Consider the following 19,680-nt stretch of genomic DNA (forward strand, 5'->3'; position numbering starts at 1 on the left):
GCGGCCATGGCTCACGGGCCCAGCCGCTCCGCGGCATGTGGGATATTCCCGGACCGGGGCACGAACCCGCGTCCCCTGCATCGGCAGGCGGACTCTCAACCACTGGGCCAACAGGAAAGCCCAAGGCACAGTGGATTTTACTCTCACCAGAGACGCCGTCTAGTACCAGCTCCCGGGTTCAATGCCGCCAAAGGGTCCACCTGCTCTACCTCTTGGGCCGGTGCCCCGCGCCTAACGAAAGCCTCCGCGCGGAAGCGGCGGGCGGCCTCCAACTCCCGCCCGCTCACTGACAGCCATGCTCCTGCCAAGACTCAAGCTCCGCGCGGCCCGACGCTCGCTTCTAACGGCTTCCCGCGCCCGGCGGGCCTCCGGCGGAGCCTCACACCCCCCAGCCCTCCACCTCCCCAGCCCCTGTCACTGTCCCAACGCCCGCGGTCCCGAGAGCCCGGAGGAGGCAGGGAGAGCAGCCGGCCCCCAGCTGCAAGCCAAGGGAACCCGCCTCCACCTCCAGGTCCGGGGAAGCCCCACCGATACGTCGGTGAGAGCGCCGAACGCGACGCCCGAAGCTTCCGGAGACCTTACACGTCCTCAGCAGGCACACGCCCCCGCCGAAACGGCTCTTCGGCCCTCTCGCGAGAGAGTGCCTGGTGGCACCTCCTTCCCTTCAGCAGTCTTTCTCTCCCCGCCCCCAGAGTGCTCGCGCGGCTTCCTCCGGGGGGCGGGAGCCTTGGACGTGGCGGGGCCCGGCCAGCCAGGGTGCCGGGCCTGGGGCGCTCTGCTCGGCCTCTCGGCAGCTGGCCCTCCGCGCCACCTTCAAGCCCCCGACAGGCGCCGTCCCTTCCCAGGTAGACGGCGCAGGCCTAAGTGACGCCGCGGTGGAGCCGCGGGCCGGGCGGGAGGGTCGGCGAGGCTGGTCTGGGGGGACGCCACACCTGCGCGGGGCGGGGTGGGGCGGGAAGGTGCGCACGCGCGCTGGCGGCCCGGAGGGCGGTGGCTCCCGGAACGTTGAGCGACGGAGCCCGCGGACTGGGCGAGCTCGCCGACGGTGGCGTAATCTCCCAGCCTCTCTGCGTCTCCTTTCCTCCGCCTCGGTTTGGGGCGGGGCAGGAGAATGGCTTCGGAGATGGAGTCGTCGCTCGAGGCGAGCTTCTCATCCAGCGGTGCGATGTCAGGGGCTTCAGGGTTTCTGCCTCCGGCTCGCTCCCGCATCTTCAAGATCATCGTGATTGGCGACTCCAATGTGGGCAAGACGTGCCTGACCTACCGCTTCTGCGCCGGCCGCTTCCCCGACCGCACCGAGGCTACTATCGGGGTGGATTTCCGAGAACGAGCGGTGGAGATTGATGGGGAGCGTATCAAGGTGAGCGGATGACAGACTGTCAAGGAGGAAGGCTGTCCCGGGGATGACAAGGGTCCCAACCGCTGCGTGGGTTAATTGCTGGCCCGGTGCGGGGCGTGCGCTCCATCTTTTCAGACGCTGGTGTGGAGATGGGAGTTGGGGATTGGAAGGATCTGTATATAGCAAACTTCTAAAGCAGTGCTTCTCCAACTTTGATGTGCATGAGATTTGCCTGGGGATTTTTTTTTTTAAGTAAATACAAATGCTAATTCGGTCATGTCTCAGGTGTTGCAGATGCAGCTAGTCTGTGGACGACACATTGAGTAGCCAGAGTGTAGGGCGTATCCACTGACTCATGGGCTGTGTCTCACATGCTGGGAGTTAGTGAAGTAAAACCGAAGGAAAAACAGTGAAATTTCTCAAGCATGGGAAGTTCATTTAGGAAATACTATTTGTTAAACATTCATGTTAGCACTGCCCTAGGTACTGTGGAAGTAATGCCCCTTTGCCTTTGAGGAAGTACTTAGATCTTCTTTTGCATACAGTTTTGTTACAGTAGTTTTGGTATGACACTGAGTTGTTGAGAAGAACCTGTTTTCCTGCAGAAACATTCTGTAATTTGTACTTGGTTTCTACTTGGGTTGCCAGAGCACATTCTCAGTGCCACCCGCTTTCAAGTCTTCTTTAAGTCTTATTGGTGGTTCCCGAGACTGGAGACACAGTAACAATGGAGAAGGTAGTAAGCCCAAGGCCAAGCCTGGGGTTCTGAGGGGTTGCAATGGGGACGTTGGAGAATAAGGATCAGTGACAGGGCTGAGGCCTCCTGATGATGTAATCCTTAGACACACTTCTTGAGTCTGAGCCACCACTAACCCCTCAGCTACCTGCTGATACCATCCCTTAAAACACGTGGACCCGAGGAACTGCTCTGCCTTCCTTATACTGCATTTATTTTTTCACTTTAAATTAGGATGTTCATCTTTACCTCAGTCCCCCATGGGGAAAAAATAGGCTCACTTCATTCCCATCCTCACATCCTTGAGGCACAAACAATTTATTTTTTAGTTGCCTAACCTCTGCCTCACCTTCCCACCCCCAAAGGGGTTTTACTGCTAATGATAGTAAAGGAGAAATAGGGTTGAAAAGACGTCAGTCTTCTGTAGGCCCTTTTGCCTTTTAATCTTTTTTTTTTTTCTTTTGCGGTACGCGGGCCTCTCACTGCTGTGGCCTCTCCCGTTGCGGAGCACAGGCTCCGGACGCGCAGGCTCAGCGGCCATGGCTCACGGGCCCAGCCGCTCCGCGGCATGTGGGATCTTCCCGGACCGGGGCACGAACCCGTGTCCCCTGCATCGGCAGGCGGACCCTCAACCACTGCACCACCAGGGAAGCCCCTGCCTTTTAATCTTCACTTTAATTTTTCATTGTCCCATTCAAGCTGTGAGTGGTGGTCCTTTGGGTGCACCGTATTAGTGAGTTAAGAAAGATTTGTATACATTGCAAAGAAAAAGCAGAATAAGAGGCTTTTAACATCAGAATTAAGTTGGGCCCAGGAACCTTTAGGGGAGGAAAGTAGTGGGACTTCTTTCTGAGGTTTGAGAGGGAGTTTGTTTGGGAGAAGAAGGAGTTCTGAGAAAAAGTGCATGGGCTTTGGCGCCCAACTGACCTGGCTCAAATCTGAACCTATGAAAGGGCTGTGTGTCCTTAGTAGATGATCAGCTTTGCCCCAAACTATCCCAATTTTAAAAGTGAAGTCCCACATTCCCAGGAGCTCCCTCCGTCTCGGGCAAACCGGGGTGGTTGGTTACTCTAGTCGCTAGGCAGTTTCCTTAATCTTTCGGAGACTGTTTTCTCATCTGAAAAATTGGGATAATAGTACCACATCAGGCTAATATGAGGGATAGATGAGAACGTATATAAGGCACCTGGCTCCATAGTTGGTCATCTTAAGAAGATTCTTCTTCCCTGGTGGTTTAACATCACTTTTTCTCTTTGGCACCATCAGTTCTGCAGCTGCACAACCAGAGAGTGAAACAGAGATAGAGCAGGGCATAGGCACACAGCTGAAGGGAAGAGAAATTCCCCTCACATGGAAGCAGGATAATAACAAAATAGAGGGGATGGAGGCACGGGAGGAGTTGGGGTTCAGTGGCCCTTTACCTGCCTCCGGGTTGCCATTTATACTTTAAGATCACAAATGAATCAGGTGCAAATTTAAGAAATACTTACAGCATATTAAAAGTATATAAAATATGTCCAGTGCGTAACATCGAAGGCTTAGCTACTGGTATAGCTAAGTGAGATACTGTGTTAAATGTTTTGTGGCCTGGAAATTTTTCAGAGAGCATGTTACAGCAGTGCTATTTCAGAATCACTTAAAATGTTTTACGAAATGTAATTAAGTCTATATGTGTTAGTCTGTCCTAAGTGCAATATATGTATAATTGAAAGAGTAAGATCTTGTTTGCAGAATTTTGGAAGTTAAATAAAATTATAAAATTAATTCCTTCAATAAAAATACATTTGATTTTCAAATCGAGGCTCTAATCCTTATGCTCCTTCCTTGTGTGTGTATCCTCATAGCCGTACCCCTTTCGTATCAGCGTGTGACGACGGCAGACACCAACAGAACAATTAAAGCCTAGTGTTGGATTTAATCTCTTTCTCAACTAGGGATCTTCAGTTCCTATTTGAACTTTGAGATAGCTTACTTGTTATTTGTAGGGATATGCAATTTTCCCACGTTAATATTAACTAAAGGAAAGCAACCAGGACTTCCTGCCCCATTGGTCAAACATTTAATGAGTAATTGTTGGAAAGAAGACATTTTGTTAGGCACAAAGTATTATGATTCAGTGCAGGAATCAGCAAACCATGCTTGAGGGCTAAATACGGTCTGCTCCCTGTTTTTTTAATTTGTTTTTCTGTTAGTTTTTTTGAAGTTGGAATATGGTTGACGTACAATATTATGTTAGTTTCAGGTGTACTACACAGTGATTTGATATTTGCATACTTTATGAAATGATCACCACAATAAGTCCAGTAACCATCTGTGCACCGCTGCCTGTTTTTATATGGCCTGCAAGCTAAGAATGATTTTTACATTTAAAAAAAATAAACTGATTTATTTGGCTGCGCCAGGTCTTAGTTGCAGCACGCGGGATCTTCTAGTTGCGGCATGCGGGAGGAGCTTTTAGTTACGGCCTGAGAACTCTTAGTTGCGGCATGCGGGATCTAGTTCCCTGACCAGGCCCCCTGCATTGGGAGCACGGAGTCTTAGCCACTGGACCACCAAGGAAGTCCCGATTTTTACATTTTTAAATGGTTGGGGGGGAAAAAATCGAAGGAATAAGATTTCATGACAAGTGAAAATGTTATGAAATTTAAATTTCAGTGCCCCTAAATAAAGTTGTACTGAAACACAGCTCGGCTCATTTGTCTACATATCGTGCTTGCTTTTGCACAACAGTGGCAGGGTTGAGCAGTGGTTGTGGTAGAGACTGTTAGGCCTGCAAAGCTAAGACACACAGAAAAAGTTTGCTGACCCTGATATGCTCCGTAGATGATTCGCTGTCCTAGATAGGGGTAAGATTTATATACCTAAAAAGATGACTAGCAGGGCTTCCCTGGTGGCGCAGTGGTTGAGAGTCCACCTGCCGATGCAGGGGACTCGGGTTCGTGCCCCGGTCCGGGAGGATCCCACGTGCCACGGAGCGGCTGGGCCCGTGAGCCATGGCCGCTGAGCCTGCGCGTCCGGAGCCTGGGCTCCGCAACGGGAGAGGCCACAACAGCGAGAGGCCCGCATACCGCAAAAAAGAAAAAAAAGATGACTGGCAAAATCAGGCAGTAGGTGAGCGCCAAGTTATTGGTTTGGTTGTCGGTGGAAGAATCGTTCTCACTTGGAGGGAGATTTTGATGGGGAACGCCAGCAGGATGCTCCAGCAGGGTTAAAGGTTCCCGTGGGAAAGTGGCAAGTGAGAAGACTGTGAAGGTTTTGGTAGCAACGTTTCTGAAGAGTTTGGAAAACAGCTAGGATGTAGCTTGATTTTGTGTGTGTGGCAAAATCGTCCAAGTGTTCTAGGAAGATAAATGTGGCAGCGATTGAGGATGAATCCTGAGAGAGACTCGCTCTGCCCCGTGACCGTTTTTCTATCTACATCCTCTCCTTTGGAAGTCTCTTGACTCTGCCTGTCACTTCTATGAGGATAACTTCCAAATCTTTGTTTGGCCCAGACCTCTCTCCTCCTCTGTCATTCTGCGTTTCCTGTTGTTTTGTAGACGTGGCTATTTGGATAATCGCTCCCTCCCCTCAAAGTTCCGAAGTGAGTTCCTCGTCCGTGTCAAATCTGCCTCTGCTGTTTCTTCTCGACGTGACCTAGGTGGTCCTGGTGTTACCCTCATCCCGGAGGCCTCGCCTCTCTCCTTTGCTCCCTAAATCCACTTAGTTTTCTACCTGGATGATTTCTCTCATTCACCCTTCCTTCGGAATCCTAGTTCATCTTTTCTACCCTCTGCTGTGTTGCAGCGGCTCAACTTCACCCAACCCCAGTCCTCAATTAATCTGTTTGGAACATTGTTGCCAAATGCCAGCTGAGTGTAGCACTTTGGGGAGAGTAATCTCCCCTGCCTCAGATGCTCTGAGTTTCTCCATTATTTCGTAAAGTTCCAACTTTTAAAATGAACATAAGGCCTTCCTTCTCTTGCTCCAGACTTCTTTGCTAACTTAACATTTTTTCCCCATTAATTTCCTTCAAGTACCCTATAGTCCAGCCAATTATTTCCTGATCCCTATGTTTTCCTCTTACATTTCCCACTATTTGCCTGGAATATCCCCCCTTCCCATATTTCACCACTTGTAATTCTTCCTTATTCAACTCAGTGTGTCTGTATTAGGAATCTCCCTGCCTCTCATTCTCAATTCTATTTCTTCCTTCTATCAGCTTCCTTTAGCACCTTACCTGCGCCTTTAAACTCTCTCTCTTTCCTCATTGTTCTATATATGCATCCACCTCTTTTTTTTTTTTTTTTTTTTGCGGTACGCGGGCCTCTCACTGTTGTGGCCTCTCCCGTTGTGGAGCACAGGCTCCAGACGCGCAGGCTCAGTGGCCATGGCTCATGGGCCCAGCCGCTCCGCGGCATGTGGGATCTTCCTGGACCGGGACACGAACCCGTGTCCCCTGCATCGGCAGACGGACTCTTAATCACTGAGCCACCAGAGAAGCCCTCCACCTCTTCTATTAGGTCTACTCCGTCTTGCTCAGGACAGGGCGTGTGTCTGATAACCCCGTAGACGTCTTCCAGTGTGTGGCTCAGTTTCTAAACTATGCAGGACTTGGATAAGTGCTGCCTACTTGGTGGCAGCAGATCCATTGGTAGGCTGCTCTGGAAATCCGACTCGGCGTGTATAAGGGAAGCTAGTGAAGGAAGAGGCGGTAAGAGAGGCATTTTGATGATAAAGCCAAAGGCTTCAGTAACTGGCTTTTGGTGATGAAAGGACTCACATGGCTGAGGGTGTGGGTCTGGTTGACTGAAGGTAGGTATGCCTTCAGTAGAGATGAGAAATACAATGTGGAAGATGGAATTTTGAGAGGCTCCGTAAAAAGTTTTTTCCTAGTCATTTCTTTGTTGAGATGAAATGGAAATGTCACATTCGCAGCTAGAAGTGTGGAATTGGAGGAGATAATCATGAATATGAAGTTGAAGCTGGAGAGCATAGATAGATGAGAACGAAATGCCCGATTTGGTTAACACGCACAGGGAGCGGAGTAGAGCTTTGTGTCATGGCGCGATGAAGATGATACGCAGTGAATGCTGAAGCCAAAGGTACATCAGATTATTTCCGCTTCTCCATTGTTCTGTCGTGATCTTTATTAAAAGTAATCTAATGTTTATAAGTCAAAGCATATTGTATAAGACATCATCTCATACCTTACCTTACTAGAATTAAATTGATAATTCATCTTCAAGCGTGGTGATGGGGCGTCTCTGGTGGCGCAGTGGTTGAGAGTCCACCTGCCGATGCAGGGGACACGGGTTTGTGCCCCGGTCCGGGAAGATCCCACATGCCGCGGAGCGGCTGGGCCCGTGAGCCATGGCCGCTGAGCCTGTGCTCCGCAATGGGAGAAGCCACAACAGTGAGAGGCCCGCGTAAAAAAAAAAACAAAAACAAAAAACGTGGTGATGGTGGTTAGGGAGATACCAAATTGGTCCTCTTGATTTGATTTGCATTGGAATTCGGAGAATGAGAGTATTAACTGTTGGGGTACCCTAAAAAGAACCTTAATTTGTGACTCCTTAGCTCAGAAAACTTTAGGAGGTTTGGGTCTAGTCTGACAGAGATTCTGTATTGCAGTGGTTTGGTGAGGCCTGTATGGTACAAGCAATATTCATTTTCACAGACCCAAGCCGTTCTACTGTCTGAAGTGTCCCTGGAACCAGGCCGGAGGCCCATTCTCCTTCCAGCCTGATTGCAAAAGCCTGTGGTTCTTGTACCTCGTCTTTGAAGGCGGCAGCGTTGGTGTGTGTACTCAGGTGGTGAGATGTGATAGAATTATTTACTTTCCAGGAATCTTTAATCAGTAATCAAGATCTTTTGCTTTAGAGTCTGTGTCAGAACTCTACTCAAAGTAACAAAGCAAAATGAAAATTTATTGTTTCACATAACTGGAATCCCGGAAGTAAAGTTCTCTTTCTGCCAGTTCCAACACCAATTCTAAAATGGAGACTCCGTGGTTCTGATTGGGGATTGTGACACATGCCCATCCCTAAACTGTGGTGGTGATGTGGAGACGGCAGTGCTGGAATTTACAACCCAGGGCTCCCAGCTCTTGCTTCCTTTCTCTCCCTGCTTACTCTCTTCCTATTCCTTTCATTAGGCTATAATTCAGTTCTTCCCTTGAAGTATTCCTTTCAAATAGTCACACAAAATTTGTTACTTCTCCTTGTTAGGGAAGCTAAAAACCCCTAAAATTTAAAATAAATTTTAAAATTTGCCATTTGGATCTATACATCAGATATACATATTTCTACTCTGTATACCCAAAGCAAAAAGAGTTCTCTTGAAATGTTACTTACACTCCTTATGATGTTGATTTACATCATCAAGTTGTTAATAGAAGCTTTTATGTAATTACCAGATGATCTTTTATATAGGCTGCTTAGAAGCAAAAATAATAAAAACGTGTTCTTTGAAAGAACAGGGGAAGAGGAAATTTGATAGCTGATCCAACAAAGAAAGGTCATCTGGGCTAATACCTTCATCCTTTTCAGTCAAGCAAAAAAAGCATTAAATCAGTTTAGCCAGGTCGTTTCTCATTTTGGTCATAAAACTACTAAAAAGAGCTTTCATGAACAGTAAGAATCTGCTCTTTGGGACTTCCCTGGTGGCGCAGTGGTTAAGAATCTGCCTGCCAATGCAGGGGACACAGGTTCGAGCCCTGGTCCAGGAAGATCCCACATGCCGCGGAGCAACTAAGCCTGCGAGCCACAACTACTGAGACTGCGTGCCACAACTACTGAAGCCCGCATGCCTAGAGCCCGTGCTCCGCAACGAGAGAAGTCACCGCAGTGAGAAGCCTGCACACGGCAACGAAGAGTAGCCCCCGCTCACCGCAACTAGAGAAAGCTTGCGCGCAGCAACGAAGACCCAATGCAGCCAAAAATAAATAAATTTATTAAAAAAAAAAAAAAAAGAAAGAAAGAAAATAAGAGGACAACCTACAGAATGGGAGCAAATATTTACAAATCATATACCTGACAAGGGTCTAGTGTCCAGAATCTATATGTGTACATGCACACGCACACACACACACTTTATCAATAATAAAAAGAAATAATTAAAACTGGGCAAAGCATTGAATAGACATTAAAAAAAAAAAGACTCTGCCCTTAGTATTTAGCAATTAGGTTGTCATTTTTGTTGGAGCTTGATATTGGAATTTAAAGTAGAGATTCATGAAATATTATTAATGTATATTTTATATTACCTTTATGATGTTTAAAATGGGAGTAATATCTTGTAGAACCACCTATGAGCCATTTTCTTTCTTAAGATATTATTAAACTGGGAAAAATTGCTTTGAAAATACTTCCTAACTTAATATTTCCCAGGACGAAAGCATGTCACTTCCTTAGGTTCCAGAGTGTCATTTTCTCTTTTTTTTTAAGCGTTGTGAACTACTCCACTCATAGCTAACGCTCAAGATGTTTCTAGGTTATCGTGAGGTTTGTTCCCCACTGGGTATCTATATGTGTCTCTCTCTTTCAGTCAAAGCTTTCTCTAGCCTTCTGTGGCTGACAGTTTTTATTAGTTGTCCTGTCCTTTCTTTGCCGTGTCTCTCATTGCTCCTTCTGCAGCCCGCTTGCCCTCACCTCAGTGTCCTGTGCAGACCTGAAAGGCAGCAGGCAGCATAACAGTGTGTCTGTGTCCTATGCCTTCACTGGTTCTAGCAATTCGGTGAGTGAAATTTTGAAGCTTCCTTTTAGATACACTCGGCCCTCCAGGGGCAAATATATCCATGGGGAAATAGTTGAGGAAAAAAAATTCCGGAAAGTTCCAGAAAGCAAACCTTGAATTTGCCCACTGCTGGCAAGTATTTACATAGCATTTACTTTGCATTAGGTATTATAAGTAATTTAGAGATGACTTAGAGTATTCGGATGTGTGTAGGTTAAATGCCAGCACTACGCCGTTTTATATAAAGGACTTGAGCAGCCGTGGATTTTGGTATTGGGGGGGTGCTGGAACCAATCCCCCATGGACACTGAGAGACAGCTGTACTTCTTTGTGAGTGCCTCACTTAACATAGTATTTACTTTTACGGTTCTCCGATAAAGTGTGCAGAGTTATTATTTACGACTTCTTGTTTCCTGGGAGTCTTGATATGGTTAGAATGTTTTGAGCAGGACTGATGGGAAGAGGGTTACGTTGAGTCAATCCTAGCCTAAAACAAGCAAGTGGTTTTCTTAGGGATAAACATCCTAATCGTCACCACTTGCATTTATTGAGGACTTCTATGGTTCTTTGAGGCAGGTCTAAATTCAGCATAATTTTTTTTTAAACTTTAGTTTGTTAAAACAAATAGAAAAAATGTATGTTTGTTGTGGAAAACAGAGAAAAGTAGAAATAAAGGGGGAAATTGCCTTAAAGACAACCATTGTTAATGTTTTGGTATATTTCCTTTTTGTATGTTATTTATTATTCTTTTAACTTAAAAATATACTCTGCTTAAAACATTATAAATCATTCTTCATCGATGAAATGATTTTTTAAAATTAATTTTTATTGGCATATGGTTGATTTATAATGTTGTGTTAGTTTCTGCTGTACAGCAAAGTGAATCTATTATACGTGTATCCACTCTTCTTTAGATCCTATTCCCATATAGTCATTCCAGAGCATTGAGTAGAGTTCCCTGTGCTATACAGTAGGTTCTTATTAGTTATCTTTTTATATATAGTAGTGTGTCTGTTTCAGCCCAAATCTCCCAATTTATCCCTCCCCCCCCACCCCCCACTTTCCTCCTTAGTAACCAAAGTTTGTTTTCTATTATACATCTGTCATCTGTGACTCTATTTCTGTTTTGTATATAGGTTCATTTGTATCCATCGATGAAATGATTTTTGAATACCTGAGCTGCAAGAATGTTACTAAAAGGGAAAAGATCTGTTCCAATTTCTCTGGACAGCTTTTATGTAGGTCATCCAAATTATTCCCCAAATCTCTTTCTGAATGTTAAAGAGACGGTTTGAAGTGGGTTTTGTTTTCTCATTCTAAAAAACTGAGATATTTAAGATTTGAAAATATACGATTCAGTGGTTTTTAGTATATTCACAAGCCTGGGTAACATCATCACTGTCTAACTCCAGAACGTTTCATCACCCCAGAAAGAAACCCTATACCCATGATCAGTCACTCCCCATTCCTCCCGTTCCCTCAGACCCTGGCAACCACTAGTCTACTTACTGTCTCGAGGGACTTGCCGTATAGTGGACATTTCATATACATGGAATCTTACAGTGTGTGGCCTTTTGTGTCTTGGCTTCTTTGGCTCAGCATAATGTTTTCAAGATTCATCCATGTTGTGGCATGTGTCAGTACTTCATTCCTTACTATGGCTGAATAATGTTGCATTATATGGACATACATTTCATTGATCCATTCATAAGGTGGTGGACATTTGGGTTGGTTCCACCTTTTAGCTATTATGAATAATGCTGCTATGAACATTTGTGTACAGGTTTTTGTGTGAACATATCTTTTCGGTTCTCTTGGATATACGCCGAGGAGTGGAATTGCTGGGTCCTATGGCAACTGTCTCTCTCTCTCTCTCTCTCTTTTTCTCCCCTAATTTGTTGAAGTGAAACTCAAATAACATCAGAGTAACTATTTTAAAGTTTAATGTTGTACAACCACCACCTTTATCTAGTTTCAAAATATTGCCATCACTCCAAGTAAGAGCCCTCACCCATTAACGTTTCTCCCCATTCCCCAGCCTCTGGCAACGACCAGTCTGTATTCTGTCTTTATGGGTTTGTCTATGTCGGATGTTTCATATAAGTGGAAGCATAGAAATGTGACCTTTTGTGTCTGGTTTCTTCTCAGCATACTTTGGAGGCTCATCCCTGTTGTAGCAGGTGTCAGTACTTCATTCCTTTTTTTTTTTTTTTAAGGTCTTTATTGAATTTGTTACAATATTGCTTCTGTTTTATGTTTTTTGGTTTTTTTGGCCACGAGGCATGTGGGATCTTAGCTCCCCAACCAGGGATCAAACTCGCACCCCTTGCATTGGAAGGCGAAGTCTCAACCACTGGACCGCCAGGGAAGTCCCTTCATTCCTTTTATGGCTAAGTAAAATTCTGTTTAACTTGCTGAGGAACTGCCAAACTTTTCTAAAGTGGCTGCACTTACATCCCCACCGGCAACGCATGAGAGTTCCACTTTTCCACGTTTCTGCAAACACTTGTTATCGGTTTGCATTTGTGTGATGGCTAATGATGTCGAGCGGCTTTTCGTGTACTTATTGAACATTTGTATATTTTCTTTGGAGAAACATCTGTTCACATCCTTTGCCGATGTTTTTAATTGGGTTATGTGTCTTTTTATTATTGAGTTGTAAGAGGTCTTAAATATTTTGAATACTAGACCCCTAACACATGTATTATTTACAGATATTTTCTCCCATTCTTTGAGCTGTCTTTTCACTTTCATGATAATGCCCTTTGAAGCACATTTTTAATTTCGATGAAGTCCAGTTTATCTATTTTTTTCTTTTGTTGGTTCTGCTTTAGGTGTCATGGCTGAGAAACCATTGCCTAATCTAAGGTCACAAATATTTACCCCTATGTTTTCTTCTAAGATTTTTATGGTTTTAACTTAAATTTAGATCTTTCATCCATTTTGAATAAATTTTTGTATATGGTGTGAGGTAGGGGTCCAGCTTCATTTTTTGCATGTTGGCCCAGCCCCGTTCATTGAAACGTCTGTGCTTTCCCTCACTGACTTGTCCTGGCACTCGTGTAGAAAATCAATTGGCCATAGATGATATGGATTTATTTCTGGACTCTAAGTTCTGTTCCACTGATCTGTATTTCTAATCGTATGCTGATAGTACACCGTGTAGCTTTGCAATAAATTCTGACATCTATAGCTTGAAACAGTTTTAGTTGTATGCTGAGTGTTTTTATTCTTAACATGTTAATTGGGATTAAAAAAAAGTATTTTTCTTAAAAAGGAAAGTTGTATTTTTAAAAAATTATAATTTAGGGCTTCCCTGGTGGCGCAGTGGTTGAGAGTCCGCCTGCCGATACAGGGGACATGAGTTCGTGCCCCGGTCCGGGAAGATCCCACATGCCACGGAGCGGCTGCGCCCGTGAGCCATGGCCGCTGAGCCTGCGCGTTCGGAGCCTGTGCTCCGCAACGGGAGAGGCCACAATGGTGAGAGGCCCGCGTTACGCAAAAAAAAAAAAAAAAAAAAAAAAAAAATTATAATTTACTTTATCAGTTCTTTGCGTAGTTAGTGTAGCTAGTCTATGAATGCTTATTTTATAGGGTCTGAAACTAAATTTTACTTTTACTGTTGAGGAGGCAAAGGCCTAGTGGTGTAAGTAACCTACGGGTGGATACACAGTAGGTATTTAATAAATTTTTCTTGATTTAAATAGTCTTAGATGTTATTAGTTCTTAATTTGCTGACAACTGTTTGCTTCTACCTCTGATTTATTTGATACTGAGTCTTTATGGCCCATCTGTCAACTGTGTTGCTTACATCACAAAGTGGGTATTTTTTAACAACGTACTTTGTGAAGTGGTCTCTAGGAGTGCATCAAGGCAGAACCTGTACTTTCCTGAGTAAATGCGACTGTAAGCGGTAAAGGTTTTAAACAGTGTACATAGCAAATAATTTTAGGATAGCACTGAGCTACATGTAAGAGAAATTCAACTATGGTGATTTAACCATGTAAGGTTTTATTTTTCTCACGTAATAAGGAGACCAGGGGCAGCAGCCTGTATGGTGGTACGCCGTCAGCAGTATTCTATCTATGCTAGACTTCTGCTCTGTCATTCTTGTGTGTGGCTTTCTTCTTTATGCTTACAAAGTGGCTGCTGAGCCTCCCAGCATGATATTCCATTCCAGGCAGAACGGGTGTGGTGAGAGAAGTGCAAAAGGCACGTGTCAAATGCTCTGTCTTTTTTTTTTTTTTAAGATTTTTTTTAATGCCAAGAAATTCCCATGTATTTTTATTTATTTATTTATTTTATTTGCGGTACGCGGGCCTCTCACTGTTGTGGCCTCTCCCGTTGCGGAGCACAGGCTCCGGACGCGCAGGCTCAGCGGCCATGGCTCACGGGTCCAGCCGCTCCGCGGCATGTGGGATCCTCCCGGACCGGGGCACGAATCCGTGTCCCCTGCATCGGCAGGTGGACTCTCAACCTCTGCGCCACCAGGGAAGCCCTGCTCTGTCTTTTTTTAAAAAAATCACAAAGCAGTTTATTTTTCTAGAAACCCCCACTGAAAAAACTATTTACAAATTATTAGCCAGAACTGTGTCACTTGTCCCCCTAGTTCCAAGAGAGCCTGAGAAATCAAGTTTCTACGGGCATATCTTGTTTTACTACACTTGCAGATGGTGCAGTTTTTACAAATTGAAGTTTTGTGGCAACCCTGACTTGTCAGATGATGGTGAGCATTCTTTAGCAATAAATCATTTTATTTTTATTTTTAACATCTTTATTGGGGTATAATTGCTTTACAATGGTGTGTTAGTTTCCGCTTTATAACAAAGGGAATCAGTTATACATATACATATGTTCCCATATCTCTTCCCTCTTGCGTCTCCCAATCATTTTTAAATTAAGGTATGTACTCTGTTTTTTTAGGTAAATACCATCGCACACTTAATTAACTACCATATAGTGTAAACATAACTTTTATATGCAGTGGGAAACCCAAAAATTCGTGTGACTCGATTTATTGTGATATTTGCTTTATTGCAGTGGTCTGGAACCAAACCTGCAATATCTCCAGGATATGCCTGTGTAGTATTTTATATTTCCACCTGGAACAAAGTTAGATTTATGTTAATTTGGAAGAAAGGGAGAATATTTCAAAGATGGAGAAATTTGGACTAAAAAGAGCTACCACCAAAAAAAGATGAAAAAAATCAGAACTGCTAAAAACTAAGGTAGCATGAAAGAGTGGTGATCAATATTTCCATCTCTAATCACATTTTTAAATATATTTATTCATTCATTACATCTTAATTGAACACTTACCATATACCACCGTGTTCTCAGCGCTTCCTGTCTTACATCCTACTTACTCTGGGTGTCATCTACAGTCTCCCCTCAATTTCCCTCTCCTTCGGTATTGCTCTAGAGAAATCACCAGTTTAGGCTATCTAAGCAAATCTGCCTCTAGTGTTTTCCATTGTGACCAGTACCCTCATCATTTAACATTTTTTAGGAACCAAACAAAGGCAGGATAAATTCAGTGTTTTAAGAGAATCATAACACATGACTTGTATTTAACTTTATTTATTTATCTATTAATAAATTTACTTATTTATTTATTTTTGGCTGCGTTGGGTCTTCATTGCTGCGCGCGGGCTTTCTCTAGTTGCGGCGAGCGCGGGCTACTCTTCATTGCGGTGCGCAGGCTTCTCATTGTGGTGGCTTCTCTCATTACAGAGCACGGGCTCTAGGCACGTGGGCTTCAGTAGTTGTGGCTCCCGGGCTCTAGAGTTCAGGCTCAGTAGTTGTGGCACACGGGCTTAGTTGCTCCACGGCACGTGGTATCTTCCCGGACCAGGGCTGGAACCCGTGTCCCCCGCATTGGTAGGTGGATTCTTAACCACTGCGCCACCAGGGAAGTCCTGTATTTAGTTTCAGATATCATTTTCCCCAACTCCCCCATATTTCCATTAGGAGGTATTGGAATATTTTTATTGGTAGAGATGTTTAGGATAGATAAGTGATTTCCTATTCATTTAAAATTTTCAAAGGGGCCTGGATTTTATAGGATGTATGTATGTATATATATATATATATATATTGATTTGGGGGCTAGATCTCATGACTTTTCACATCTATCCTAAGTCTACTATTTTAAATTAGATGAGTGAAATGTAGGGAAGGGCATATTGTAACCAAATTTGCAGGAATTAGACACTTCACATGTTTGTTAAAACCTGGTATCTGTTTCTCTTAGCGTTTTAAAATCAATTTTTTTTTTTTTTTTTTTTTTTTTTTTGCGGTACGCGGGCCTCTCACTGTTGTGGCCTCTCCCGTTGCGGAGCACAGGCTCCGGACGCGCAGGCTCAGCGGCCATGGCTCACGGGCCCAGCCCCTCCGCGGCATGTGGGATATTCCCGGACTGGGGCACAAACCCGTGTCCCCTGCATCGGCAGGCGGACTCTCAACCACTGCGCCACCAGGGAAGCCCTAAAATCAATTTTTGAGGTATAATTTTTCTAAACAAACTTGATTTACTGAAATTAAAGTGCTAGATTGAAGTCTTTGTTCTGACACTTGCATTAATGATGAGGTAACGAGACTAGTATCATGACATTTGGATCCCTTAAATAACACTGAAAAGGCATCATGGAAGGGAGCAAAGTAGTATAAGTGAAGAAGTAGGAAAGACCATGCAAAGGTGGTTAAAGTTTTCTGTATGTATAATTGGAATGAAACTTTCAGTTTTCCTCTTTTTTTCCCCCACTTCCAGATCCAGTTATGGGACACAGCAGGACAAGAACGATTCAGAAAGAGCATGGTCCAGCACTACTACAGAAACGTACATGCTGTTGTCTTCGTGTACGATATGACCAACATGGCGAGTTTTCATAGCCTGCCATCTTGGATAGAAGAATGCAAACAGCATTTGCTAGCCAGCGATATTCCACGGATTCTCGTTGGAAATAAATGTGACTTGAGGAGTGCCATTCAGGTACCCACAGACTTGGCACAAAAATTTGCTGACACGTACAGTATGCCTTTGTTTGAAACCTCTGCTAAAAACCCCAATGATAATGACCATGTGGAAGCTATATTTATGACCTTGGCTCATAAGCTGAAGAGCCATAAACCGTTAATGCTTAGTCAACCCCCTGATAACGGAATTTCCCTGAAGCCTGAACCAAAGCCTGCAGTGACGTGCTGGTGCTAAATCACAGTCTTTATTGTACAATCTAATTTTGACTAAAGAAATACTTTTGAAGTGTGACAGTGATAAGTCATAGAATTTAATCTCAGATATCATGGAGCATCCTGACACTTTACTGTTTATCATCGTCATGCTTATTTTTGTATTTTGTATCTACTTCATCAAGTTTGTCACTGCGACAACACAAGGGAAAAGTTAGTTTTCAGAGGTTGAAGTGAAGCAGAGTTAGGATGAATCAGAACATCTTTCCATTGAGAGCCCCATGAGGAGGCTTCAAATGAGAGTATGATGGGATTTTAAGAGTCAGTGATTGTTTAATCCTGTGTTCCTGCAATTGAAAAAATATAGTAAGGGTTTAGTATACTTACTCGTATGTGCTTTGAATGGGAAGTGTTCTCAATGGGATAAAAACTGGTATTTGCCTCTCCCTAGAGTTCTTTCTTTGTATTATTAATGTACTTAAATGCATTATTATTGGTACATTTTAGAGCCAAGACTTTAGTTCCAGTGGAAGGAGAGAGCCTAGAATGTTTTCTGGTTCTCAGTCCATAAAGAATGACCTTTCCAACAGTTCTAGATGCTTAATATTTCAAATCACTATCAATCAGGTCTACAAATAAAAAAATCATTGTTATTTTTAAAAGAGTAATTTGAATTGTTTTCTTACTAAACTCTACACATTATGCAAAAGTAAATCAGATAGTAAGGTGCTTTATACTTTATTTTGATACCTTTAAACATTGAAAAACTAATTGAAAGATTTGAGGAGATGTAATTTGGGGGAAAATAGCTAAACATGGTTCCTGGCTACCACAAAAGACCTATTCCTGGCTTTTGGTCAAGCTGTGTGTCAGACATAGTATCTCTTGCTCTCCCCCGGCCCCCAATCAATTTAATGCCTAAAGGCTGAATAAACAAATCATCTTCCATTTGGATTGTAACTCTGAGGGCATACCTGTAATTGCTCTGAGTCTACATTTTATTTCTGTAATAGTACATTACAGTACTTCTGTTGTTTAAATCTTTAAATTTTTATGGTCACAACAAACTGCTCCTCCTCAGTATAAAAAATAAATTAGATATTGAAAAATATCTAGTCTATCCCTTGGTGGTAGAAAGAATATTTCAGAAAGTTTTTTTAGCCTAATTACTTTTATTTTGAATTTAAGACTTTGCACATAGGAAATAGTAAGCTTGCATGTGAAGCTATTATGTGAACGGAATGTAAGCCATGAACTTTATCTGAAGTGTGCACATTGACTAATTCTGAAAGATTGCTGAACTTAATAATTTTAGAGGAAATTAAGCCAAAAGATGATTATACTTAAAATATTTTTAGAATGTGGGAAACCATTTAAATATGTGATGTAATCTAGTTTAGGATTTTTTGTGTAATCATGATGGTGGTCCTGACTGGATAATTTACTTATGAAAACAAGATAATTCTATTAAATGAACTAATGGAAAGTAATAATTACAGGAAATAATTATTCTGTTTTAAACATTAGAGCTTAAGGAAAAACAAATTGGCTTTGTTTGCTTTTAAGAAGATTAATCCATTTTTCTTATCATGGTAGAATTAAAAATGGTTTGACTTTGTCTAAATTAGTGTTGATTTGCAACTATTTTTATAGTAAAACAATGACAGCTGTTATAATTGTCATGGGCGGAACAGTTTTTTAAAGAAGGGAATCTGTTTATTGCTTATCAAAACATTTTCTAAAGTGGGGGAAGAAAGTTTACAGACTTTCCAAGCACTTTTTTTTTCAGTGCTGTTATTACTCATGTTTTTAAAAAGGTAATTTAACTTTATTTCTTTTTGTAAGAAGTTAGTAGTAAGTATCCTTTAAAGTTCTGTAAAAGGACTTATTTTTTCACTTTAATATTTATTTTAAAATATTTGTATCCCATTTGTAGTGATTTATTGTTTTAATTTTTTCTACATTTGTTTTTACTTTTAAAAAGAACATACTGATCAGTTGAATGGGGTAAAGCTTTTAGATATTTTCCAGAATATTTATAAAACACAGACTATTGAGAAATCACTTACAAAATGGTGGCTATCAAACAACTAATTATTAATTTTTAAAGCACAAATCACACATTTTGTAACTCCTGTATGAATTTATTTTAACTGTGACCTTTAGTTGAAAACCTCAGCTATGTTTTGGAAAAGTCATAATTTGAGAACACCAAAAGAAACGAATCAGATTCTAGTGACGTTAGCTATTCGTGACAATGCTGTATTGACAGTGTATTGCTAGTACATTTCCTCATGAAATCTAAACTAGAGTTAAATAATTTTCTTATGGAATAGCATCACTGTAACTTTACCCTCACGAAGTTCAATAAACCAGCTTTGGCATAAAGACATTGTGGTTTATTTTCGTTTGGTTACTAGGTTGAGCATAAAATAAAACAAACAAACAAATCTCTGGTTTTCCTCTGGCTTCCAGGTAGTATGTAATCCATTAGAATCAGACGGACAAAAACTAACCCATTTGGAAATACATTCAAGGTTAAAGAACTTTTCGGGAAAAAACCCTAAGTATTAAAATTAGCTGATAGGGTAGCTTTTTTATTTGTAAGGCTGAGTAATCCAACTTGTTTAAGAACAAACACTTCAGTGCAAACGGCACATATCACAAGAGCGGTCGGCATCTGTATATTTAAAGGTTGAAG

The 19,680-nt window shown here is 42.6% G+C and overlaps 1 protein-coding gene across 1 annotated transcript; it reads left to right on the top strand.

Moving 5' to 3' along the window:
• Positions 1 to 1,002: 1,002 nt before the first annotated feature.
• On the top strand, positions 1,003 to 19,367 carry RAB33B (RAB33B, member RAS oncogene family). The gene is made up of 2 exons (XM_082653561.1): positions 1,003 to 1,360; positions 16,561 to 19,367. Exons 1-2 carry the CDS (start codon positions 1,112 to 1,114, stop codon positions 16,999 to 17,001), a joined length of 690 nt encoding a protein of 229 aa, XP_082509687.1. The 5' UTR covers positions 1,003 to 1,111; the 3' UTR covers positions 17,002 to 19,367.
• The last annotated feature ends 313 nt before the right edge of the window (positions 19,368 to 19,680 follow it).

The sequence above is a fragment of the Grampus griseus genome (assembly GCF_964374135.1).
Source record: "Grampus griseus genome assembly, chromosome: 4".
NCBI classification, from domain to species: Eukaryota; Metazoa; Chordata; class Mammalia; order Artiodactyla; family Delphinidae; genus Grampus; species Grampus griseus.

Coding starts and splice junctions, on each gene's coding strand:
- RAB33B (XM_082653561.1), top strand. CDS start 1,112: ATGGCTTCGGAGATGGAGTCGTCGCTCGAGGCGAGCTTCTCATCCAGC. Junction 1,361..16,560: donor TTGATGGGGAGCGTATCAAG/GTGAGCGGATGA, acceptor CCCCACTTCCAG/ATCCAGTTATGGGACACAGC.